Source organism: Leptonotus elevatus, chromosome 5, assembly GCF_054856555.1.
Source record: "Leptonotus elevatus isolate MCC_2025b chromosome 5, RoL_Lele_1.0, whole genome shotgun sequence".
Taxonomy (NCBI): domain Eukaryota; kingdom Metazoa; phylum Chordata; class Actinopteri; order Syngnathiformes; family Syngnathidae; genus Leptonotus; species Leptonotus elevatus.
In genome coordinates, this window is record NC_141243.1 from 17099835 (window position 1) to 17126419 (window position 26585).

Below are 26585 nucleotides of genomic sequence, written 5' to 3' on the forward strand. Positions count from 1 at the left end.
ATTTCATTGACATATTGTTCAAAGTGTTATAGAGGGTGTACTCATTTATGCTGAGCACTGTATATATTATATTATTCTGCATATACATTTTATATAATTACTTTTGGGGGACTTCTCTTCCAAATAAATATGAGATCATGACCTGGCACCCTGAACCTGACCCGCTGCTGCTGTTTACAGTGAAAGGTAGGGGCAGGGGTCGCGCATCATCTCAGAGTGTTAGCGCTATTGATAGATGGATGTTGTTGTCTATACATCAAAAACCTTAACAATGAAAAGGTCCAAGCCCTTAGGTAATGCATTAAGAAAGCGGCGAAAGGAGGAGGAAAACGGGCCCAGGGTAGAGGCATGTATGTCAATCAATCAGAATTGTCTATAAAAATAAACATAAAAATAGCGTTCATTTTTGTCAATTTTTCGAAGTTTCCTGTCAATTGTTAACAAAATGGGCGTCCGTCATTGACCTCATTATTTTTATAACTTTTTATATGTATCTTATACAAATATATTGTACATAGTTTGAAAACATTTTGTAGTTAATAATGCAGTTTTCCTCAGATTTTTGGCTAATGGCCGTTCATATTGGATATTCATATTGGATTATATTGCTTGTCATCATCTTCAGTTATTCAGTTTTCATGAGTCAGTATCACCTAGTTTGCCTTTTTTTTGGGGGGGGGGGGACTACTTTTTTGTGCAATAGTGCTTTATATCAGAACATTTGTGAAATCTATCATTCATGAAAATGATCAAGAAAATTCACTTACGCTGACATACAAATATGCAATTCTATCACCTAAGCTAAAGCACTATACTGTACTTAATTTTTTTTTTTAAATTTCAATCCATTTAAGGCTCATTTTCTTAGTAGATTTGGCAGTGGTTTTATTTTTATTTACGAATGCCTTCGCTGACATCTATCTATCTATCCATCCAAACCAAAGTGAGTGAAAGTGTATACTGTCCACTAGATGGCAGTATTGCCAAAATGTTAATACTCTGCTGCCATACAAAGCACTGAAAAGTTGCAATTGCTGTTCCCAAACACATATAATTCATCGTGACAAAATATCCCAATAGCACAATAAAACAAATACAAGTTTCTTAAAAAACGGTAGCCCTTTTTATTTGGAAACACAGACAAACTGATGAGAACTCATGCTACACGCAGTTGCTGCTACATGTATTTTTAAATTGGAAATTGCAAAACTACTAAAACTACATCATGAGCCTGTGCTCCCACATGTCAGTGTAAAACGATCAATCACTCCACTCCGCAACTCACAACACAGTCAGACAACCATGTGTTACAAAAAAAAATTGTAATAATAAACACAATATCACATTTTTACATCAGTGCAATTAAAACCTGACCTGTTGGATCTAGTGCCAACAATAGCATGCAAGAAATCCCTCTTAGGTTCTAATTTTCAGTGCAGCCATATTCACAAACTGTAAATCTCACATAGTTGCCATTGTACTGTTAAGAGCCTGCGAGGAAAGCTTTGTTTATTACAGTTGTCTCTGTGTCTGGGACGCATTTTTTCCGTGTGGATGGGTTTAATCGACTGATTTTAAACACAATGCAATGTCTCTGACACTCCGGTGGAATTTTATTGCTCCTTTCTAAGACAAAGCTTCCAGCATCAGTTTCTCATTTGCTGGTTCCGTCCTTTTGCCTGCTTGAATGTCAGCGATCAAGCACGCCACTTTCTCTCCTCACACACTCACGCACACAAAACAAAAACCCGCATGCAGCGCCTTTTCCCAGGCTCTGCAACCTCCCGCAGGTCCACTGTTCCCTTGTGTTAATAATGTATTCACCAATATCAGCCACTGAGTAGCGGGGTGGGGGGGTCATGAAAAGGGCTGGGGTGTGATGTGGGGGTCCTACACTACTTCACGATTAAGGGACTGCAGCATTTCCGCTGCATGACAACTACGGAGATAACACCTTTCGCCTAAACAAACATCATCATAGGTGCAGTATGGACAGGAAAGAAAACGTGCCATCTAATCGACTACCTTACTGAATCTAGAAACAAATCTCTCCCAATATATTTTTTTTTGTTCAACTGTCACCTTCTCCCGCTCACTGACTAGGACACATTCAAAAGGAAGACTCAACCGATATTGCTGCCTCTCTCTTGAGTCTCGCAAAAATAGCTTCCGACCAATCAGGCTGCGAGGCAGAGAAGTAAGGAGTCAGACACCCGAGTGCCTATGCAATACAAGGCCTGTTGTGTCACACGTTGACTCCTCTTACTTCTACGCCACTCGGAAGCGGTTGGAGGATGGAATCGTGTCAGCGCAGCGTCGAATAATTCTCATTTTGAAAAAAATCAGCTCAGTAAAGCAGGAGGCCACAGGGTATTTAGTTTACAGCCATTTAGATCAAGAAGTCCGAGAGGGTTACATGACGGTGCAGCGGTTCCTCTGCAGCGCTCCCTGCAGGCGGATGGAGGTGTGATTCTGGCGCAGGCCCCGCGCCACGGCGATGCCCAGCAGCTCCTTGAAGAGCAGCACCACGTGCCAGTTGAACTTGGCCGAGCATTCCACGTAGCCGCACTTCCACGTCTTCTTGACCAGAACCGACACGGCCCTGCGAGGCATGAAGCGCTGCCGCTGCAGGTCTCGTTTGTTGCCCACCACCAGAATGGGCACCTCGCTGCTGCTGCCCTCCCTGCAAAGGTTGACACGAGTTAGCACGTGGGTGCTGGGTGGGTGCTATTTGCAGCTTTTGCCTGCTTTTCTTCTGAGATGTGAGGGGGCGGATTGGAGGATTAGAGCTCATGGGCTGTGGGGGGGCTCACAGCACACTGTGCAGCATTGCTTGCAAGCAATATGGAGTGTGAAAAGAAATGGCAAGTGAGTGGTGAGCATTAATTAGTGTGTGGCGGGGTGTTTTTAAGGCACAGTTGTAGAGTGTTATTATAAACATCCCCAGTTGACATCGTCATTCTCAGGCATTTCCTGGAAGGAGCAAGGAGCATGATGAAGATGCCCTGTTATGTACTCATTTACAGCGGCGTATTAGGGCCATGTATAAATATATTTTTTAGAGGGGAGATAAATCACACATTTACAAGAAAGCCCCCCCCCCCACAAATTATAAAGTGGCAATTTTGTGGAAAAAAAACCCTTGTAAATCTACAAGAAATAAACTTTCAAATTTGCGACATTATAAAGTAGGGGTGTTAGAAAAAATCGATTCGGCAATATATCGCAATAATACAGCGCGCAATTCTCGAATGGATTCGATATGCGGCCGCATTTATTTTTAAACATAAATTTTTTATGTGAATATTCAACAAAACGTCTTACTTAGGGTTAGGATTCACACATTAAGAATGGAAGAATGTTATATTAATGGAACATTAAGCCTTAATATTTTATTTCAGTGCTGTTCAAACATGAAACGGACTGCAACCTGAATTTTCAGATAAATAAATACATTTTCATACAAATGTACAAGTTTACTGATGAGTATTTTCTGAATTTGAGTTTTAAAAAAATTGCAATAATCAATTGATAGATTCGTATCGGGATTAATCGGTATCGAATCGAATCATGGCCTATGAATCGTGATATGAATTGAATCGCCAGGTACTAGGAAATTCACACCCCTATTATAAAGTGGCAAATTTACCGGAAAAAAACACACATTTACAAGAAATAAACTCGCAAATTTGCGACATTATAAAGTGACAAATTTACAAGAAAAAAACTTGTAAATTCACAAGAAATGAACTCGCAAATTTGCTACATTATTAAGTGGCAAATTTGTGAGAAATAAACTTGCAAATTGACGAGAAATAAACTCACACATTTAAAAGAAATACACTCGCAAATTTGCGACATAAAGTGTCAAATTTACGAGAAATAAACTCACAAATTTGCAACATTACATAGTGGCAAATTTGCGAGAAAAAAACATAAATTCACGAGAAATAAACTCGCATAATTGCCACATTATAAAGCGACAAATTTGTGAGCAAAAAACTCGCAAATTTATGAGAAAAAAACTCCTATGTTTACAAGCAATAAATTCGCAGATTTTTGCGAGAAAAAAACTCTGAAACTTGTGAGAAATACACGTAGCGTAGCTATAGTCTGGACAAGATGCTGGCTTTTGTCTAGCAGAAGCGTGAGGATTGGTTGGTGGTTAATGGAACACTGTTAATAAAATGAAAAGGCAGGATGGAGACGGATTTCTTACTTGTCATACACACAGCCAGAGCGACAACACTTCCTGATCCCCTATCAGCTGACTAACACTAACCAATCAGAAGCTTCAACACATCAATTTAGCCACTTATACAAAACAAAAACAAAATGTATGAATGTGTAAATAATAATTCTGGACACATAAATGTACAAGTAAATATATAGATTTGAACAAATTAACATAAATCCTCAGGGTGTGGACCTTCGCAAAGCAAGGTGTCTTCGTCGCTGGCAGTACCAAACACTTCAGAGTGCGACTGCTTAATATGATATGGTTAATTTCAGGAATTACGATCTGCTTATCCGACCAAAAAGTACTGGCACAAACATCCGAGTACGCTACGTGAATTTCTTGCAAGTTTCTTTTTTTTCTTCTTGCAAATTTGCGAGTTTATTTCTCGTAAATGTACAATTTTTTTCTTGCAAATTTGCCACGTTATGATGTCGCAAATGTGAGAGTTTTTTTCTCTTGTGAATTTGTGAGTTTTTTCTCTGAATATTACCCACCCTCTAATATATATATATATACTGTATACGTGGCCCTGTTTCACCATCGTACTTATACTTTTTTTTTTTTAATGGACGAACACATTCTTGGCATTGCCAGTTATTTCAATGGGGAAATATTCTTTGAGATGAGATGTTTTGACTTAACAGCAAAGTCATTAAATGAATTCAATTCATATCTCAAGCCAGCACTATCATTTCTTCCCTGGACACAGCAAATGTCAGTATTCACACTTTATTGCTTATTTCAATTCTCTTTTTTTCAGTTGGTAGGCAGACTTGATCATTATTGATGAAAAATAATAATAATAATTAGCCAAAATCGTCTAATATGCTAGTAGTTATGTTACAGTGCATGAAGGCCCAATGACATCTGCGGTTCAAACAACGTATCTGTTCCTCTTGGAAGGCTTAATAAGGCCTTCTCTTTGTTACAATGTGTCTGATTTCTGACAAAGACTGGCATATTAGCACATCTGACAGGACAGATGGCGCGCTAGCACAACACACACAGGAACACACACTCAGAGACTTCAACAGAATGATTTTACAACCCTGAGGTGAAATTTTATAAGACGTGGAAAAACACATTGCAGTAATCACACCACTTTTCTCCCTTTCACAGGCTGTATACAAATATCTGCAAGAGGAACAAATCGTGCCAAGTGCATGACAATACGGCTTCGTGCCAGCGGGCTAAACAAAAGGCTAATGTTATAATAACAATTCCATTTTTTTTAAACTGTGCATTCTGTCCAAATAAATAGAGGCTATTTGTAATACAAAGAAGCTGCTTCCCATCACCAGCAGAAATATGCTTCAAATGTCATCTTTGAATCTCCAGTCACATTTGAGGCCTCTCACATGTGCCAAGGTACGAATCAAATGTCATTACTAATCTGTCAGTATGCTGGCGGAATGTGCTAAATTAAAAGATATATTACCGCTGCAGCTTATCTGTCACTGTCACACTGTCACAAAGGTGATTATTGTGTACTTCGAGGTCTCGCCTGTGAAATTGTAGTCCATCTTCAAGAAATACTGTGATGTCGTCGCAAATCTCGTGTGATAGTTAAAAAGCCGAGGACAGTGCTGACCATACCTGTTTTCAACAATCTGCTGCCTGATCATCTTCACATATTCAAAACTCTCTACGCAGCAGATGTCGTACACCAGGATGTAGGCGTTGGCGTTGCGAACGCCTCTGCAACGCAAATCCAGCCACTCCTGGAGAACAATACACAAATAATGCTTAATTATATGGATTAATATGCGGTATAAACATGCAAAATACACAAATGTGTCTGAACATTTCTAAGTAAAAAAAAAAGAAGAAAAAAGGCCATTTTGCTCGGTTCAAAGTAGACCGATAAGGATTTTATTTTAGGCCAATGCCTATACAGATAAAAAAAATGTAAAAAAATAAATAAAATAAATAAAAATAAAATAAATAAAATAAATAAAATAAATAAAATAAATAAAATAAATAAAATAAATAAAATAAAAATTCCGATTGATCGGCCGATTAAAAAAATAGCAGGTATCAACTGTAAATATATTGTTAAAAAAATCAAGATTAAGATGTTGCTTTAATTAAAGTGTTACAACTATCACAACTGTGTGAAAATGACGAATGAACCTTTAAAATAAATATAAAATAAATCATGTGATTGATCTCCGTTCTGCCCAAGGCTGTAACGGGGCTGATCAGATGAACGGAGGCGGAGCATTTAAATGGTATCGGTAAATCGGTCCCCAGACGCCGCCAACAGGCCCGCCCCACCAGGCGAGCAGCCAAGGCGAGCGCATGCTGATCAGAACTGCCGGTGGCCCGGTGGGTGGTGTCTGGTCGGCGCTGGATTTCACTTTCCTTTGTTTTCTTTGGTCCTTCCTCGGGTCTCCTGACGGCGGTGTTCGGTTTAGGTGAACGGTATGGGATTTTTTTTTAATAGGTTTTTGGTGAACTAACGAATACACACACACTCGCATGCACATGCACGCACGCACACACGCACATTCACATAGTCACCCACATACACAAAAAAAAGAGCACTGATGATGACATTACTGAATGAATAATACTGAGCTCTTTAACTCTTTGACTGCCAGACGTTTTCAGAAAAGGGATGCCGCCAGTGCCAGCCGATTTAAGCATTTTGACTGATTTTCAAGGTCCACAGAAAATGTTCTGTTTGGACTATGGAAACACACGTACTACACGACTTTCATCTTTCATCAGAAAAAAAGAGTTTGTTTCTACCTTATTCCGTTCTTTAGTAATCAACAATAGAAAATGGTTAGTTTGACCCAATTTCGCCTGTGTTGGACCAAAATACGGAGAAATCAAGCTTTTAGTGAAACGATATTATTTCATGCATTCTAGTGAATTTGACACTTCTTTTTGTCCATGAATGATGCCACAAACACCTAAATAGTGCTTTACTTCTATAAAACACTACCACCAAGAATGAAAAAGTGTTTTTTGATAGCAAAATACGTTTATTTACATTCAACAGTGTAACAATTTGACAACAATTTGGCAAACTATTTACAAATGTGTGCAACTGTGGTGCTATTTACAAATATGTGGATGTTTCAACGACAGTTTTTCTTTTTGTAACACTCTCCTGCGTGCAAGGAGACGCAACAGCATTTGCACAAGATTGCCTCTTCGCGTGCGCCACTTTCTTGCCGGCCGTTTTTTTCCGGGGAATAGCAAGTATATACTGCAGTGTGTCATCAAGTCTAATATCAGGATCATGCTACGGTTACGTTACGGTGGTGTTACGTCTCGCTTCCCCGTGTCCTTCAGTTGCTATACCGGGTTGGTAGGAGATGTTCTGATCCATTTTATCCACTCCATTCATGGTGGCATCGTAGTCCAGAAACAGTGTCTTCTCCGTGATCAGACTGTACCCGCTCCTCCGATGAATATGCATTGGACTCGGGGTACTCTTCATTGTCCGATCGAATGTCCGCTTGTGCAGCTCCGCGTTTTCCGGCCTTAGCAGCGCTAGCCGCGCTAGCCGCGCTTTGCCGGTGGGGCTTACTACGTGTTCATAACAGTCACGTTGGCGTAGAGCTCGGAGTCATCTTCATCATCATCATCAATCTGCATTGGTCGATGCCAACTCTCCATCGCCCGATCGAATGTCCGATTGTGTAGAAGTACCCGGCCGGCTATTGTGCGCGTTTTCCGGCCTTAGCAGCGCTAGCCGCGCTAGCCGCGCTTAGCCGTGAGGCTTACTACGTGTTCATAACAGTCACGCCAAAGCTTCCAACTTTGGCGTAGAGCTCGTTGTCATCATCATCGTTGACATCAATGCGCTTTTTAGTATTGATTGATGCTTTCCGTCTTTGAAAAAAATGCTCAAGCTGAGCTGCTTGTAACCGGTTGCTTGGTCAAGCCATTGTGGCTTGGATCAGCCATTGTCTCCTCAACACTCTAGCTCCGCCTCACGTCTTCTACTGACGCCCACGGTGGGCGGCCCATCCAACCTTGTGCAAAGAGAGTCATCGCTGCCCTCTAGGGGCCAAAACGAGTCTTTGACTAATCAGATCAGCCTGATACTTTCAGCACAGCTGCCCAAGGCTTTCCTGCACCCGTTTTTGAAAAAAAAAAAAAAAAACATAGGGGACGTCTTTTAACGTCCTCGGCGCCCTTCCCTAGGTTTATGCTAAGCGTTTTATAACGTTTATGGCAGTCAAAGAGTTAAAAAAAAATTAAAAAATTAAAAAAAGAACTGCCGGTGGTCGTGTCCCCCCCCCCCAGTCGGAAGCGAAAAGCACATCTGAATGTGCGATGGATCCACAATTAATCCCAAATGTCGGAGTCCAGTTGTCACTTCCACAGTCTTGTTCGCTGAAGCTTGGTCAGAATGAACTGCACTCACCGGAGGTTCTCGGCTTGATTTTCCTACCTGTGACTCTCACATTGTTGATACGACGATTCTGTTCTAAATCATCCACTTTTTGTTCCAAGGCGACAATGTGTCGATCTTTTTGGCTCGAAGTTCTTTTTCATTTCAAGTATTTCGGAGACCATTTCTTTGAGTTTTGCAAGAGAAGATTTTTACCTCCTCAATCTCGACAGATATTTTCCCGCCAGGCAGGTTGGAATAATGTAGTTAAAAATCCCAATGTAAAAATTGTTAGAAGTCAGGAGCAAGTACAGATGCGTCCCTCCTTGACGGACGAGTCCTTGAGGTTTTTTTTTATTATGTCTGCCATCTATAGCAGTGAATGGTAATATTACAAATTAAAACTACAGTCGACCCCTTTCATTTTCGCAGTTCTGCTCCCTCAGATTCTTTTTTTCAATATTTTTTTTCCCATTCTTCTAAGGGATTTTTATCCCCATCTGCCCTCGATTTTCACGAAAACCATATAGTGAATGTTTATCTGAGTTTTTTGAAGAATATTTTGGTTTTGAAAAAGAAAAAAAGAAATTAATTAAATTGGCCCATTATTTTGGGCTTCTTTTTTTTTTGCATTTGGACACCACCAATTTCGATTATTTGACTGAACTGCATTTCATCTTGAAGACGACGTTTTTTAAAGACAGGCCAAATAAAATGTAATGTATGCTAATATTGGGTTTTGAGATTATACAGCATACAATGGTTCATTAAAAAAAATTCCCTTGAAAGCAATTCAAACTGCAGGAATGCTACAATTCACCTCCATTTTTAGTGCCGTACGTATTTTACTCGTCTGCAATAGACATAATCATAAAGCCACTTTGGCTTTCATTTTTGACTGCAAAATCCTCCACACAGTTTGTGCAGTTTCACATGCTGCTTTTGTTGTATCCATATGCAACGTGCTTCACAATTCTCACCAGAATGCATTGTGCTGCTTATAATTGTTTTTGGTCCGGCTCATACATGCGTTATAGGAGACCAGTTCAGGGTCTACCGCCTCTCACCCGAGATCAGATGGGATCGTCCCTGCCTATCCGCGATCCTAATTATGAGAAGCCATGTAGAAAACGGATGGACGGCTAGAATACAAAGTAATAATAGAGAGATGCCCAACGGCATGTGCTTCTTTAATTATTCCGAATCACTTTAGGCTCAGTGTGGTTGAAGAGCAAGAGTCGGTTATGAGAGGCGGGCAACCCACGGCAAAGTCATGAAATGTGGCGAGAGTCTGCTGTGAAGTAATGCGTCCAAACCAGGACAAATACAGAATGACGACAAATAGAGCAGCAGAAGAACTGCAGTGTTGACATTTTTAGTTTGCTTTTATAGCATTATTTTCATATCATTTGGCCAACAATGGTAAAGACCGACACCACTGAATTTAATTTAGAAAATCACACTATACGTTATATTCGTAAAGTTGCCCTGATCTGTCACCAACCTCCCTCCGCAAAAAAGCGCCCATTGAGTGAGATTACTCCTGCTGGAAGATGGAGATGGAACGAGAGGACTTTCCAGGGCTGTGATGTCAAGGCTTGCCTTTGGAAGGGGAAATGAGAAAAGAAAGTCGGCCTTGAGAGCTGGCAACCGTCATGAACTCAGGCTGCCACCTTTCATCGGAAATTTGAACACTCAACACAACATTAAATATGAAAAGTGTCAGGGCCGATTTGAATTAAAGATGTAACTGCTAGAAGGGTTTTGACTCATTTTTACCTCCTGTTGCCATGCTGGCCTGGAGAAAATGTAAAAAAATTGTTTTAAATGTGTTTATTTTAGAGCAATTAGGGCTTGTGCAAGATTACACTCCAACATTCACAAAGTCATATCATATTAAAAAAAAAATCTGGATGAACAGTACAAATGAAAAGATCAAGTAAAATGCAAAAATGAATCAACAATCTATTAGCAAATTAATCAATAAATATTTTGGATAATTGATTATTCATTTAGAGATCTTAAATTAAGAATTGTTCAAATCCTCTGAATTTTGCGTTTTTAACAGAAATTTTTTCTCAGATTTCTTCTTGATGAAAGCAAACTGATGATGCCCCCCCCCCCAAAATAAACCATTTGCAAGCATTTGCTTCTACTTTGGAAAACAATAATACAAAATGTTGTCAATTTTCTGACATGTTACAGACCAGACCATGAACTGAATCATAATTTATATTTGTGCATTTTCTTCACTGTCAATTTGGCATAATGTCCTGTTTTTAAGTAAAGGAATTGAAATTAAAACATGTTTAATCCGATTTATCGACAAAATAATCGACAACCTAACCGATTATCAAAAAGATTCATCATTATTGCAGCCGTAATTGGCTTACATAAAAATGGTCAGTGGCTGGCCTACAAGACAAAATTAGCCCCGTGAACTCCGCCGAGCAACCAGTATGACATTATCAGAAAAAAAAAGAAATGTGAACAATTTTGTTGATCAAAATGCTTGTGCATTTTGCGCATGTGACAGATGATAAACATTTTATTACAGCCGTGAGACAGTACAATGAATGTGATTTATAAGATTAGGACTGGAAGACGAAATATATGGAAGGTAAAAGGAGCAATTTTTTTAAATGCATACAAATTTTTATCATTTTATTTACAGCACTTGACCAAAATTGCGGTGCTATTGCAGCATTTCAGATCATTTAGTCATTGACAAAAGGCAGTTTTGTGACGGTGCATGAACGTAGTCCTTTTCTGCAGTCCATTATTTGAAATGGAGGTTTTGTTGTTTCTGATACGCCTGCAAGCCTTCGCCACTTCAAAACAAAATCACGCATCAAGGTGGTGATGATGATCCATATTTTCATTTCATGCTTTTGATTAGCATTTGACCTCTCCATTTCGAAGCAATGATTGCTCTAATTAGCCACACTGTTCTCCCCCGTGGTATTTACATTACAGTCCTCCATCCCACCGCCCCCGTGTAACACAAAACTCTAATGTGGACAATCTCATTGCAATGTTGAAAACGAGGCTTCACGCTGCACAGAAACAAACAAGATCATCATTTATGCGCGCGGTGGAGGGAAAGCGAGGGTGAGGATTGGCGTAACTTGCAAAGATGGAAATGCAAACACATCGGAGCGAGGGTGGCTGGCAGAGTGTGAAGCAGCGCGCACATCTGCAGGGATAATGAGGCCGCTCAAACATGGAGGCAAACATGCATCACTGACATCCGCCACATCAAAGAAGAAAGACAAGGGAGCATTGTATGGAAGTGGGATCGTTTTACGGACATTTTTTTGCTCTCTTCTTACTTGAATTGACATTGTGTTTAGCAACAAACGGTATTTTATTGTCCAGAAATATTTTCAGTGGGGCAATTTCAAACGCAAATAAATACATTTCAGTTTAAATTTAGTATTTCCGAATGGGTTGTATGGTCTTGTAGCAAAGCTAAACGGATAAGTAAAAAAAAAAAGAAAGATCAGATCTACTGTAATTTGAGAACATTTATTTTCAGACCTCAGGTGAACATCAAAATGCAGTACTCTAGTGTGAAAACAAATAACATTACTGATAATATACTTATTTTATACTATTTTATTAATATACTTTTAAGCTTATAGGCCACTCTTGGTTGACGTACACCGTAACAGAACTTACTTTATTTCCGGTCTACGGTGAGTTAGCGAGTAGGATTTTCACTGAGACACATATTAATTTGTCTACTATTTTGCTGTTTAAAGTTGTATGCTTTCTACTTATAAACCGGTTTCAGCCAGATTTCCGTGAAAATTGTAATTGATCACCCAAGCACTTCATTCCAGCGTTCAATGGCAATTTAGCAGTACTAAATAATAAAAAAAATTAAAAATAGTACTCTCCTTGTAATTTATATATATATGTATATATATATATTAGGGGTGTTGGAAAAAATCGATTCGGCAATATATCGCGATATTACCGCGCGCAATTCTCAAATCGATTCGATATGCAGCCGAATCAATTTTTAAACATACATTTTTGTATGGGAATATTCAACAAAACGTCTTACTTAGGGTTAGGATTCACACATTAAGCATGGAAGAATGTTATATTAATGGTTAATTAAATAGATTTGTATCGGGATTAATCGGTATCGAATCGAATCGTGACCTATGAATCATGATACGAATCGAATCGCCAGGTACTAGGCAATTCACACCCCTAATATATATATATATATATATATATATATATATATATATATATATATATATATATATATATATATATATATATATATCCCACCCCTAATATATCTCACAATTTAATTTGATTAAGATTTTTGCGTCTGCGATTCAATCCATAATTGATTTTCGATTCAAAATGATTTGATTGACAACGATTTGTGCTTCAATTTATACATGTGCAAAGAATCGTCATGATCTACTCCAGTCTGACTCGCTAATGTTAATTAGTGCGCTACTCGCATCACTTTTATCACTCAAAAGAACGGCTATTCATACACAACGCTTCAGGAATGTATACAGAGAAGCATGTTAACATTACTCACTTAAATATGCTCTACCTACACTGCAAAAAAAACAAAAACTTTTATTGGAATAACTTTATCGTGACTTTTCCCCTCTACTCTTTAATGTGGCTTCAGCTTAACAGTGTATCAGAACGCACGGAACCACACTGCCCCTAAGTGGTCAAATTGGGTACAACGTGAAGAGCGCTCCCAATAAAGGCACACACCAAACAAGGGCAAGACGGTATAAAATAATTTAAATAAAATTGATTTTGGGACATTTAAAATCTATTCTGAATTGTACAATAGGAGAATCTCGATTCTTTTGAGAATCAATTTTTATGGCACACCCCACACCCACACTTTATGGTACATATATATATATATATATATATATATATACACACACACACAGTTGTCAGACTAATGGGACACAAGTGATTTAATAACAGCATGTCAACACTGTGCATCTGACAATTGTCAGGTGCACAGTGACTTGAGTTGCAGCGGAGCTAAAAATAGCATCTTGTATTCTCATCTCATATGCTGCTTGTGGTCCCAGTCCTGTTTTTAAATGTGGAGGACAAGGAGGAGGAGTAGAGGGAGGATAAGGAGGGTAAAGTACAGGGACACAGCAAGTACATTTCACCACAGCTGAGCAAGAAACAAAAGATAAGAAGAAACGAGTGGGGAGAAAAGGCAGAAACATGGTGCTGATGAAGTCAAGTGGATTTTTAAAAATTCATGTCTGGGCGTGTTTATTTGTGCCACAGAGTGCTTATGGGAGCATGAATGTGAAGTGTGCTGGTACTGTTTGGAGACAATCTTCTGGGAGGCAAAAGAGCATCTCCTCCTTGTCTCCTCAAGAGCCAAAACACAACACGTTTCCCTGACAACTGTTGGCAAATGACAAAGCTGACCACGTCTCCTAATTTAAGGAGCCACCATGAATCACTCTGATGAATCCATACTCATGTCAACTGTTGGGGGAGGTGTTTTGGGTGATTAGCGATTAAAATAAAATAAAATAACCTCCTTTACTCAACAGTGACCTTACTAAGAATATTCCACTCACACTTTTTAGAAATTCACAGCGTTTCACACAATATAGAGACAATAGCCCATTGCTCATTAGTTGTACTTGCACACAGAATGACAAAATCGTTATGAGTACTTTTGGGAAATTCTGTCAAAATGAGCTAATGAAGACAGCTTCACTTACAAAAAACGTACATGCTACAAGAAACATATGGTCGATGCTTTATTGGGAGATAGTCCCAATATACTGTACATAGTGTTAATAGAGTGTTTACAAAATGGATAATATAATAATGATCAAATATGTCAAATGTATGTCACAGATGCACCAAATTATCTGCATGCATTAGGAAATAACTAAAATGTATTTACAGTATTTATTCATATGAATATCATCATATTTATGATAACAGGTTAGTAAAAGCAGCTTAATGGTCTCGGTAGAAAATAATCATTTGGGTTGGCGCTTGGGTTGTCCACTTCTTTGCTACAAGACACAAACACCTGATTGGCTTCATAACCCATGTGACCGCTGACCACATCACAAGAAATACACTGAAGATCGGCTGATTGGCCCACATGACCAAAATAGCTAGCTAGGATGAAGCTAGTAGCAGCCCGTTGCCAGCCTAGCAACATTTCATTTCCTTTATAACCAGGTAAGAAACTCATTGAGATGAATAATATTTATTTCCAAGAGTGGCCTGGCCACGGGCAGGAATACTTAGCCAGCTAACGCTTTGGTGTTGGCCTGCTAAAGCCATGCTAGCAACAAACAAAAGGGACTTTGCACTGGACCTGACAGACAAACTAGCTTAGCATTAGCTAGGATGAGGCTATTAGCAACATATTTGAATATTGAAATGGGATTAAGAGAAAAATATATTTTGGTCTGCCGTTGGCCAGGGTACGGTGAAGGATCCTGGTCGAACCAAGTTATTTTATGATCAGTGCTCCGTCCAGTTCCTGATGGATGGATGTATTTCCAAATATTTAATCCATGATATCCTCGTGGTTGCTATTAAATCCTTGCTGATGCTGATGTGCATGTACTGTAGTAATCCCTGGCAGCCTTCTTTTGGAGTTTTTCTTCTTAAAAAAAATATAAAAAAATAAGACCCCGCTTTAGCTTTTGCTGCAGTTGGGTGCTGCCACCTCATTTAACCACACTAATCTTGACACCTGTGACTAAAGTGGCCTAGTGGCGCCTTTAAAGCTCCCCAAACACCATTTCTACACTTACACAAACAAACACGCGCGCGCACACGTCCTTCAGGGATGAGCGCTTCGTATTTGGAAGGCTCAAAGTTACATAACGTACAACATTATGTAATTCCACGCTGACAACATGGACAGAGGATACTAAGACTAATGTTCAGACGCTTGTGTCCAAAATAAACCGGAATTAATGAGCCAACTGTGAGGCACATCTCATTGACGTACTGTGGCAAACGTTCAACATTATCAGCAGCAGACAGGCGCGCCGCACAACAATTAAAGTAGAAAGAAGACAGCTTGCTTGTTTTGCAATATTAGACTGGATTTAAGAATAAGAATAAAATGTCAATTTTTTTCAAATATAACATGAAGTGATGAGTTATTGCACTCAGAAGCACGGAGGCTGGCTGATTCACCCCACCCTGCAGCTTCTTCATGACAAATTAAAGGACTCGATATGGTCAGCCGGCCTTCAACAGTGTCCATTAAACTCTATGCAACCTTTCTAATTGACTGCACTGAATTCCTCCTGTTTCCTCAGTTGCTTTTTTCTTCCTGCCACTATTCAAGGCAAATAACTTTTTTTTACAAACTTGCTGTTTTAGTACATTCACTCGTTCATAACCTGGAAATGACACAAGAGTAAAAGACAGCAAGTTGCAATCCACATATATATATATATATATATATATATATATATATATATATATATATATATGCAACAGGTACGTCCACATAAAAATTTTGCAGTAATAAATTTAATAATAATGCATATATTTGTGGAGACTGGGGTCAAGTTGTACTTTACAGTTTTAAAAATGTGCAGAATTTCACAAGTTACTTCATGTTAAAGATTAGATAGCTCTTAATATGAAAAAAAAATGCACAGCTGTTACTAATGTCTTATAAATAAAATTACTAGTGGCAGAATATTGACCTCAAAACAAATCAATATCACACAATTTTTTTTTACAGTACATCTATTTAATTTTAACTCAATTTTATGAATTATTATGAAATTACTGTATCAATGACTAAAATATGCAGCCATATTTCTATTAGTTAAACATTTTTTACACTTTTATATTAACAACAGTATGAAAACTTGGAAAAAAATATTGATTGTACATTTTATGGTACATTTCAATATAAAATTATATAAAATGTGCGGTTAATCGTGAGTTAACTGGAAGTCATGCAATTAATTGCACCCCTAATATATATATATATATATATATATATATATATATATATATATATATATATATATATATATATATATATATATATATATATATATATAATCAAAATGTCATGTTTAGACCAGTGAGGTCGCATATAACATATTATTGTCAAGAAATGTTTAATGTTGACTTCCCCTTTAATTAAAAATGTATATAAAGAACTGAAAATTGTGAATATTTTTAAGCACTAAACGCAAGATCCTTCTTGGGTCCTTTCCAGAGAAAGAATGCCAATTAGCCAAATACAAATTGACTTCAAGTGAAAATACAGGCAGGGGATTTAACTCCATCTACGTTTAATTTGGTGAAACCAGAATTAAATTCCTCCGGCCTGAAGCGCTCCAAACCAAGCGGGGCATCAGCATGCTCATTATAAACAAAGGACGTGAACACACAAAGCCAGAAGCCGGACATGACTAGAATAGACAAAAGAACACAATTAAAGGGGTGGGCGGGGGGGGGGAGTTGAGAAAGGGCCTGTCGTCCTGGCAGGTTAGCTACTGAGCAAGGGGCGCCCATAAATCTTGCTCATAGAAATGTTGGCGTGACAGCACTCAGCTAATGGTCTTCTCTGTGTGCGGATACCTTCCGAGGCTGCGCCTGACAACGAACCGCGCTCCCCCTCTCAATGGGATGAAACGCTGCTTCGATATGATTCAACACATTTGTGTGCTTAAAAGCCTCCTCGCGTGACTCAAAGCGCGGCCCGCGCTCATCACGTCTCATTCCAACTCTCCTTACATCTGCTCAAAGGGGGTTAAGCATCATTGAGATCTCAAACTGATGGCGGCTCCATTTTTACTGGGTCGCCGACTGTCAGAGTAAAACGCTGGAAGTCAAGAAGGCGCACTTTTCTTCCTCATGCAAAAAAAAGTTGCATTCATGAAATGATATAGAGGGTGGCGCAAGATCAAAAACTCATTCCATTTTTGTGCCATTTGACTCAATAGAAATGTCCTCCCCCGCCCCAGAAGCCAAAATGGTACGTTCCCATCATCTTACTTTATCCTTCATGTACCACATACGTGTTATTGAGTTAGGCTTGTTGACTTATGTTGTGTTTTAGCCACATGTTGCGCCAGGACCTACATGACTGTTGTTGCAGGAAAGATTCTGCATTTTGTGTTGTCATTATAGTGGCACCATGATTTTTGAGGAGAAGTGTGACGATATCTCGATATTGTGATAAATCGTGATATTTTGTCTCCCGATCGATTATCGATATGCCTACACCAATTATTGATATTTGTAGTTAATATACAGCCGCTCCATTGTTCATTACTTATTGAGCAATTACTTAGCGGGCCGCTAGGGGGAGCACCTCATAAGAGTGACGGGGAAATGTACAGAAGTCTTCAAGCGAAGAAGACACATGAGCTTACTTTTACATGCGTAAGACATTTATCTGTCCAGCAAGTGACGAAGTTTTGCATACGTGTCTATGAAAAATGTGTATTATATCTTGAATGTTAAAGTTTTACACATATTTTATGTTTCGACTTTTTAAAGCACACAATTTCTGAGGAATATGAATATTGATCTAATTGGATTTAATATTTAAGTAATTTTATTTATTTATTTACTTTTGTAATGTTACACAATTTTTGTTGGCGCAGTTTATAAAATGAAACAAATTACCATGTGGCTGACTGACATGTTGCATGACAATAATGTTTAAGATACAAATTTGTTCACAGAAAGTTGTCTCTGTTTTAAGAAGACATTTGTATTTGTTTAAAAAAATGCACTTAAGTACTCACTGTGAAGAAGACACCAGTTTTCATATTGTGTTTCAGTGATGGTACAAAAAGAAACGACTTTCTCATTGAAAAAAACCCATCAGTTTATGTCTTGATTAGTTTTATCGTAGATTATCGTGGATTTATTACCCGGCCAATATATCGATAATCGCAGTATTGTCATATCGTGAGATAATCGTTATCGCGAGCCTTGTATCGTGAGGTAACCAGAGGTTCCCACCCCTGTTTCTGAGTCCCTCAACTTTTTACTTTGTGTTGTGAGACAAAATGTGAATTACAACCAGCCTCACAGACAATATTACAATATACATACAATACAGTGTGTATGTTCAGAAATATAACCAACGCAAAATTGTAGCAGAAGACCAGAGGCCACGTTGCCACATCTTGCCTCATCTTGCCATATTTTTCTTGGATTTAGGATTCTAGTGCAAGTTTTGGCCGTATTTTTCTTTACAATTCTAACTGTCTGGACACTGTTGATTCTCCAGTAATAACAAATGATGTATTTTAGTCGAGGCCTGGGGAATTGCGTCAAGCTGAGAACGTTAGAGAAACCGCGATTGAAATAAAGATGGCGGAATCTCAATGGAAATGTCAGGAAAGACAAGAAAACTCTAGCTAGGAAAATGTTTCATTACACTGGATTTCTCTGCACCTGTTCAAGACACTTTTGTCTACTTCTCGGCCTCACTTTTGCGTTCTAACGTGTCGCCGCCACGGTGCGGACAGCCGCATCTGCTGCTCACTAGGCTCGCTCGTTGGTGACGTGCGGGTGACAGGAGAAATGAGCCGTGCCGTCATCAGGTGTTACAAAGCAACTTAACGTGGCGACCTTGGAGATTTGGCACTCGAAAGCAGTCGCTCTCTCTCGAGGACATGAGTCACACCGTCAGCTGAGGTGGTTTGGAGTGCTCATCCTGCACTCAGACACAAACAACACGTCGGATGTTTTTGCACCTTTTGGCCAGCAAAATCTCAGGTTCGTGATATGATTAGATGTCCTTGTTCAGGGGAGGAAACTACGATGTTAACATTGAACATTTGCTTGACATTTTAAGTACTCGACTCACATGCAGGTACATGTCTAACGTGACTAAATACAAGAGCTGTATAAAAGAAAGCCACCTGAAACGGGATAATGCTAATTATACAGATCGGCTCGTGTTAATAATTCAGTTAGCGCAACCTGACATTTTTACGTTTTTGTTCATTTAATTAATTCCTTAAAGCGACACAAACCAATTATATCAAGTCAGTGGCCTGAAATTGTCTGAAAGAAACATTTTAAATGGTTATAATTTTGATAAAATGTCTATACTGTTTATCCTCATTACAGATTTACAACCATTACATTTACAGTATAACTAATGGCAACTTAGAGCAAGGATGAATAAGGACCACATGAGTAGCCAAGGGCCTGTTCTAAAATTATAACACTGATGGCACGTTGTGATTTTCTAGGAATGCTGTAGACATGATCGTTTAAAAATGTAAACACTGGCAGAGATTTATAGAAATGGAAGTGTTGCCTGCCTGCTGATATTTATCTGTTTCCTAATGTGAAACATAATTTACATAATAAGTGTCTTCGCATAAATACATATGAATTATTTAATAATGGCATAAAGATAATTTGAGTAATGGTATTTCAGAAGTATTAAACTGATAGCCCTTTGCATTAATCAATAGCCAGCCATGCAATAGCTCTCAGTTTCAAAAAGGTTGGTGACCCCTGATTTAGGGTCTTCAATAAACCTAATGCGCATTTTCAGAATGTGGGAGTAAAACCGGAATACAGTACCAGGATCTTGGATTTGAACCCACAACCTGGGAGGCAGGTGTACTAATCCGTCTTCCACTCTTCCCCCGTATCGATAAAGGAATGTTTTCATTGTCAAAGTCATATTAATTGAATTCAGTTTTATAGACAGTAAACTGGTGGCATGGCGGATCGTTGATTTAGTACAATGGCTTCACAGTTCAGAGGTTGTCGGTGTGTGGACCGAGTTTGTGTGTTCTCTAAAAACTTCCAGAATAAACTGAAAGGACTATTTGCATCAAGTTGACTGGTTTTAATTTTGGAATTTGGACCACTTCAAATAATTAATAAATGAAAATGAACTAGTTGACATGAAGTATTTAAAAAACAAACAAAAAAAAACAGGTTGCACTAAATTATTTATTTACATGGATCAAGGCTCAAATATCAAATGGAACCCGCTTACATTTTTATATATTCATCCACTGTTGTTTCTTTTTTGCCAGTGTAGTGCCCCGCGGTTGAGGATTACGGCCAGGTAAAATGGAGTCCATCCCAACTGGACCCAGGACTGATCCCCAGTCAGTCTCAGGAACATGCATTTTGATGACAGTTAAGAGTGGTGCAGTTATTTTCTGCTCGGCTGCATACCTTGTTTTTCTCCATTTTTATTACTCAAACGTTTATTATGGAGACAATTCCAATCTGTAATGGATTATTTCTATTTCCAAAATTCATCCATCTCTCCATTTTCTAAAGGGCTTTCCTCATTTTTCAGCTGATTGGGTGAGAGGTGGGTTACACTGTGGACGAGTCGCTAGCCACTGGCAGGGCGCTTACAGACAAACAACCAATCACACAAACATTCACAACGATGGATCATTCAGGGTCTTCAATCAAACTAACATGCCTGTTTTTGGGGATGTGGGAGTAAATCCAGAATCCCTGCAGAAAACCCACACAAGCATGGAGAGAACATGACAACGTCACATAGAAAGGCCCCAGACTGTGATCATGCAATATTGGATTATTTTGACTTGCTCACTGCATGCACGACCACCTAATAAAAATACAGCAATAATATGACCTTAATAATAATCGCAACAGCTGTATTTGCTTTTTCATTGGTAGAAAACCATAGTTTAGAGAGAAAAAAAACTGTCAACCTGCCCTCCTCACCTCCGTCCATAATGAAATGCGCCATTTGACCTGTGGTCATGACAAAAAGGGCAGGGTGTTCTATTTTTAAATGTAGGATTACAAAAGCAAGTGCTGTGCCAGTAATACTGCATTCATCGTCATCCTGCATTTTCGCTACCAGCGTGCAAAGTCCCGCTGTATCAGGAGACACGAAGAAGACAAACCCTGGTTAATAAATAACAATACACCGTACTGTCCTCACTGGGGGCACTTTAAAACGTCAAAGTGAAGTGTTAAGTCAGTTGCGTCTCCATAGCAACTAGACCGGGGACATTTGAGTGTGCGAAAATAAATAATAATATCACTGTTGTGGTCTTTGACGGTTAACAAAGCGAACAGAACTGATCTAAGTGTAAGCATCATGTTAGTCCTCCCTGTGAGAAATAGCAAGAGAGCACAAGTCAGCGTTGCCAGGCAAAATCGGCACATCTGCAATTTTGGCTAAAATACTCTACAATGACTTCCTCAAACAGAATTTGGCAAAATGTTCACCAGAACAAAATCAATGTTTTGAAATGGCCCGGCTAGGAAGTGCACTGAGCCTCGACTGACATCCAATTGCAATACGTACTATGGGGAGAATTGAAGAGATCCGGCAAACAGGCCAATTGAGCAGTGAACACGAATGTTGTACAATTTGGAAACTGACCACTTTTATCCAGAAAAATTTGTTACAGTAGCGGATTTAGTTTTTCATTCATTTTTTGTATATATTTTTCTCCAAATGCAACCACAAAGGAGTGCCAGTCAAGGCCAGTTAAGGAGGAAAGTGATTATGATAACTACAAGATTGGTCTGTTGTATTTTCCTGTTTATTATTTTTCAGCCAAATAAGCCCAGGTTATTTAGAGTACCTAAAAATAGTATTTCAATTTCACTTTCTATTTCCACTGTGGACTAATATACAATAACATCACCCTCTTAAAATAATTGCCTATGTCTTTTTTTTTTTTTTTGCAAAAATTATTTTTGGGCCTAAATCATCTTGTGATGCAAATGGTTCAATTTTTTTGGTTTCCGGAAAAATCTGGAAAAAAAGACCTGATTATTTTAAGAAAGTGTCAATAATGTCTGCATTTATAACACCGTTTTAAACTTAAATTTAGACTTTTTCTATGTTATTGGAGACTTCTGGCAACTCTGAATCTCCTTTCAGAGCAGGAGATGTTCACACCTCCACTTGAAGCAACCACTTTTTAATTTAATTTAATTTAAATTTTAAGTCAGTGCCACTGCTAATAGTAATTGCAAAGTCAAAATGCAGAATTGCTTGCTCACAGACACTTTTTCAAAAATTGCCAGCTAACAAAAACATTACATTTGAATGTTTAATTTCACATTTGATCGGTACTCAGACATTCTAGAAACCCAATTATTTGTGTATAGCGTAATTAATTATCTATTTTCTATACCACTTGTAACTGATGGTCTGTCACTACCAAATATTTTTAGAATTGTTTATTCTATCAATTATTCCATCAAATAATCAGATCATAAAAGCATATAATCACCTCATCCTATAAGTGCTTCTCAATTATTTTTTGTTATCTGAAATAAGATGTCACGGAAATTACTGCAACCCAATATTTAAGTAATGATAGAACTATTGTTTAATTCATGTTAATAAAGGATTTGTTTTTTTTGTTTTTTAAATGTTTTCTTTAACATTTTGTAGTAAGTAAAGTACCACCAGCATGTGCCAACACCGCTGTTGTCCTAAATGTACTGTCATTTTGTGGCAAAAATATTCACGCTTCAGTAATATAGAAGATAAAAAAAAATACTGGTAAAACTACAATTACTGATTCAACTCCCTTACATAGATAAAAATAAAAAATAAAAATAAAGTACAGGCTGCAAAATCTATAAAAGTATATCAGTTTTATACAATAGCTATTTTTATACCTTTGCACAACAAAGGAAAAGAACAGCTCTGCACATTAGTTTCCCTTCATTACCAACTTGATAGAGCTCGTATTGAGAAGTCGAGAAATTAGAGGCAGTGTTGCCTTGACTTTGATTTGTTCACATAGTCATAACAACGACAAAAATTCACCTAACCTGTATGAGTGTTTTCACATTGAATGGAGCATTTTAGAACACCAAACACGGGTGTTTTTTAGGCTGCCACAAGATGAAATGATCCTTCCTGGACCCAACAACATCAAACAATTTTCTTCCCTAAAATGTCAACTGCATTTGACTTTACAGTGTGCTGCGAAGGGGCATTGAGGCCGAGTTAAATAGCGAAAATCTGTGAGCTACTGATGGAAAAAAAAGGTTGAAAATTGTCTTAAATTCTCATCGGTGGTTGGCAAAGCACACGTTTATCTAAATAAAACTCCTCAATTCATTTTAATGTAGTTCATTGACACAAAGCTGCCACAAGATGACAGTAAAGCAAATTTATCAAAATGAAACTCCTCAACGCCTTTCAACATAGTTCCTTGACAACAACAAAATGCCACAAGATGGCGCCAAAATACTACTTTTATTGCTTTGGCCTGAGTGAAAAAATTGCTAATTCAGTAATACTTAACATTCTTTTTTTTCTTTTTCTTTGTTTTGTCATCAACAATGGAGGGTGAAAATAACAATGTGCCCTTGTTGACAAACATGTAAAAAGTACAGCAAGTCAGTAAAAGTAAAAAGTCATCCAAAAAACAAGTAGGCTACTGTTGTGTAAAATGAAGTGCTGTGTTACCTGACTAGAGCTGGACGGGAAGGAGGAAATCGGCGGGACGTCCAGAACCTTCAGCTCGTACATACTCCCGTTGAGGATGACGGAGGGTCGGTACACATATCTGGAGCGAGTCGGCGTGTACACCTCCGAGAAGTCGTTGTAGATGAACTGGCGAATGATCGAAGTTTTGCCCACTCCGGGAGCACCGATGACGGCGATACTCAACGTCTCCACCATTCCTGGTGCCCCAGGGTCAACACCATGGACACCCGGAAGTCAAGCTCGATTTCCCGCTCGTAGACCACAGAGAGCCGCGTTACAGCTCCAGGCTGGAGGGACGGATAAGTAATCCACGCAGCCAGCAGACTTGTGTTCTCTGTAATGGCATCCTGTGGAGTGGTGGGGAAGACAGTCACAATTATAACACCACAGAAAAAAACATGTCAATTTGTTGTTTATAAACGCGTGAAAAACAAACTTCTACTTCATTTTTGACAGGGCATGTAAACGATAATGAGATATTTGTACAATAAATAAATACATTTAAAAACATAATAGGTATGCGACAGTAAATTATTGGGAAAAGTTAGACGTGTAAAAATATGAATAATGATAGAAAATAAACCCCCATGCAGACACGGAGGGGAAACTAATTTTTCCCGCCCAAGTGACCCCCCCTCGAATGGGAGCCCACCTCGGTGCCCTCCACATGCACATACATAATCACAGCCTAGTTCCAATCTGACCTTGGCCGAAACGCGCAGGAGCTCTCGGTGTCTTCATCGCTTCTCCATCCCCACGATGCACCGTTTCCACGCACCTCCATCACACGGCGCCGAGACGCGCTCCAAGTGTGGTAAAATCACACACCGCCACATATTATACTTCCTCAATTCGACGATACAAATAGGTTCATTCAGCTCCGGGTCATATTAAGATGAGAAAAGGTTATCCATGCAGGCGTGGGGCTTCTGTTATGGCATCCGACCGACGAGCACCGTGCGTCTGCGGATAAGGCACCAGCTTCTCTTTCTCTCTTTCTCGCTCTCTTTCTCTCTCTCTATCACGTGATTCGGTGTGGAAGCTGTCACGCAGATGCAGAAGTGCACATCATCTCGCCGAGGGACACAACTTATTAGTGGAGATAGCGGGTCCACGGCCAGGGCTGGGACGATGAGTCCAATCCATCACAGCCCCACCATGGCCACTGATCCACTTTTATGTGCAGGTCCTCCCGCGGTGCTTGTAAAAATCTTCATCTGAAATTGCAAGCAGCCCTGCCAGTCATTTACGAACTCTCGATGGCCACTTGTGCAGTGTTCCCCAAACTTTATTGAGGTGGGCATGTATTTTACATAAGAAGCTCACAAGAAAAGAAAAAAAATCACGTGTGGTTCAGTACCTCCAACAAGGTTAAGAACCACTGTACTAATATTATTAGCATGGGCATTTATAGTGTTGAGCACGTCTGCCTCAAGGTCGGGAGGACATGGGTTCGAATGTGTAACATTGGTTACGTGAGATTTGTGAGTCGAGCCAATCCACACACCCAAAAAAATATATCCAGTGAAATACATTGTTGTTTACAACGCTTATATTGAATCTCATTCGATTTTGCTGCTGTATCTAACATTGTGTTCAGTTTGTTTAATAGTCTGAGGCAGCTGGCCATTTTTCTGCTTCACTCTTCATAAAACATTAGCTATATAAGAAAATTGGAACAGCTTTGGTGTCGGCAGGGACAATGGAGTGCATGCTAAATCTCGGCCATTCATTAACAGAAGCAGTCAGGTCGAAAAGTGCTGGTAAGACATTGATAAAAAAAGCTCTTCATTAGCACAGCGCGCGGCAATGAGCTGCTGATGAAATCTAAAACAGATCATATTCAGCAATGTTTGAAGTTGCCATCAGGTTATCCCTCTAATGATCTCTGATGTTACTCACTGATTCCTAAGGGGAGAGTAATCAATCAATAAGTGAGTTAACGCAACCTCGTGGTTGTATGTTATTGACTTTTAACTATTGATAGTGAAGGGAGGTGGTAGACTGACTGAGAATGTGTAACGTGATGTAATACGACAACATCTTTGAGAAAATATTCCGCAGCGACAGAGCTGGCCAGAGGCGTAAGTGAACAAAATGGCTGCTTGGGGCCCCTTGGAAAATATTTAAGAAATGAAATAGCTGAGATGAGCGTCAAAATCCTACATACAAATTTCACACTTTTATCAGTAGAATACAAGCAGAGGTGGCACCACTGTCAAATTCTGTTTAGGGCCCCATAAAGGCTCGTTCCGGCACTGTATATGGAATACAAAGTTAATCACTGCACTGCACTGCAGGAGTCTGTGTCCAATTCAGCGACGCCCTCTGTTGGCAGGCATTTACAACCCCTGATCAATTTAATTGATTGTCCGAGACAATAGTTGCACGCAATAGTGACTGGAGGGACGAGGAAGTCAATACATCAGCATGTGCCTTTGATTGCCCAAGGGAGCATCATGTCCCCCTTGTAGCCATGCGGCTGAAATCCCCGCTGAGCTCCTTGAATG

The 26585-nt window shown here is 39.0% G+C and overlaps 1 protein-coding gene and 1 long non-coding RNA gene across 2 annotated transcripts; one reads left to right on the forward strand and one right to left on the reverse strand.

Moving 5' to 3' along the window:
* Nucleotides 1–1085: 1085 nt before the first annotated feature.
* Nucleotides 1086–25063, reverse strand: rasl10a (RAS-like, family 10, member A). The gene is made up of 4 exons (XM_086076447.1): nucleotides 24780–25063; nucleotides 24055–24422; nucleotides 5837–5961; nucleotides 1086–2683 (listed from the first exon to the last, which is right to left on the reverse strand). The coding sequence occupies exons 2-4, from the start codon at nucleotides 24268–24270 to the stop codon at nucleotides 2413–2415; spliced, it is 612 nt and encodes a 203-aa protein (XP_085932573.1). The 5' UTR covers nucleotides 24271–24422; nucleotides 24780–25063; the 3' UTR covers nucleotides 1086–2412.
* LOC147173968 (uncharacterized) lies at nucleotides 14749–24510 on the forward strand. The gene is made up of 2 exons (XR_015094872.1): nucleotides 14749–14825; nucleotides 24063–24510. It is a non-coding gene; the product is annotated as an uncharacterized LOC147173968 (long non-coding RNA).
* Nucleotides 25064–26585: the final 1522 nt, after the last annotated feature.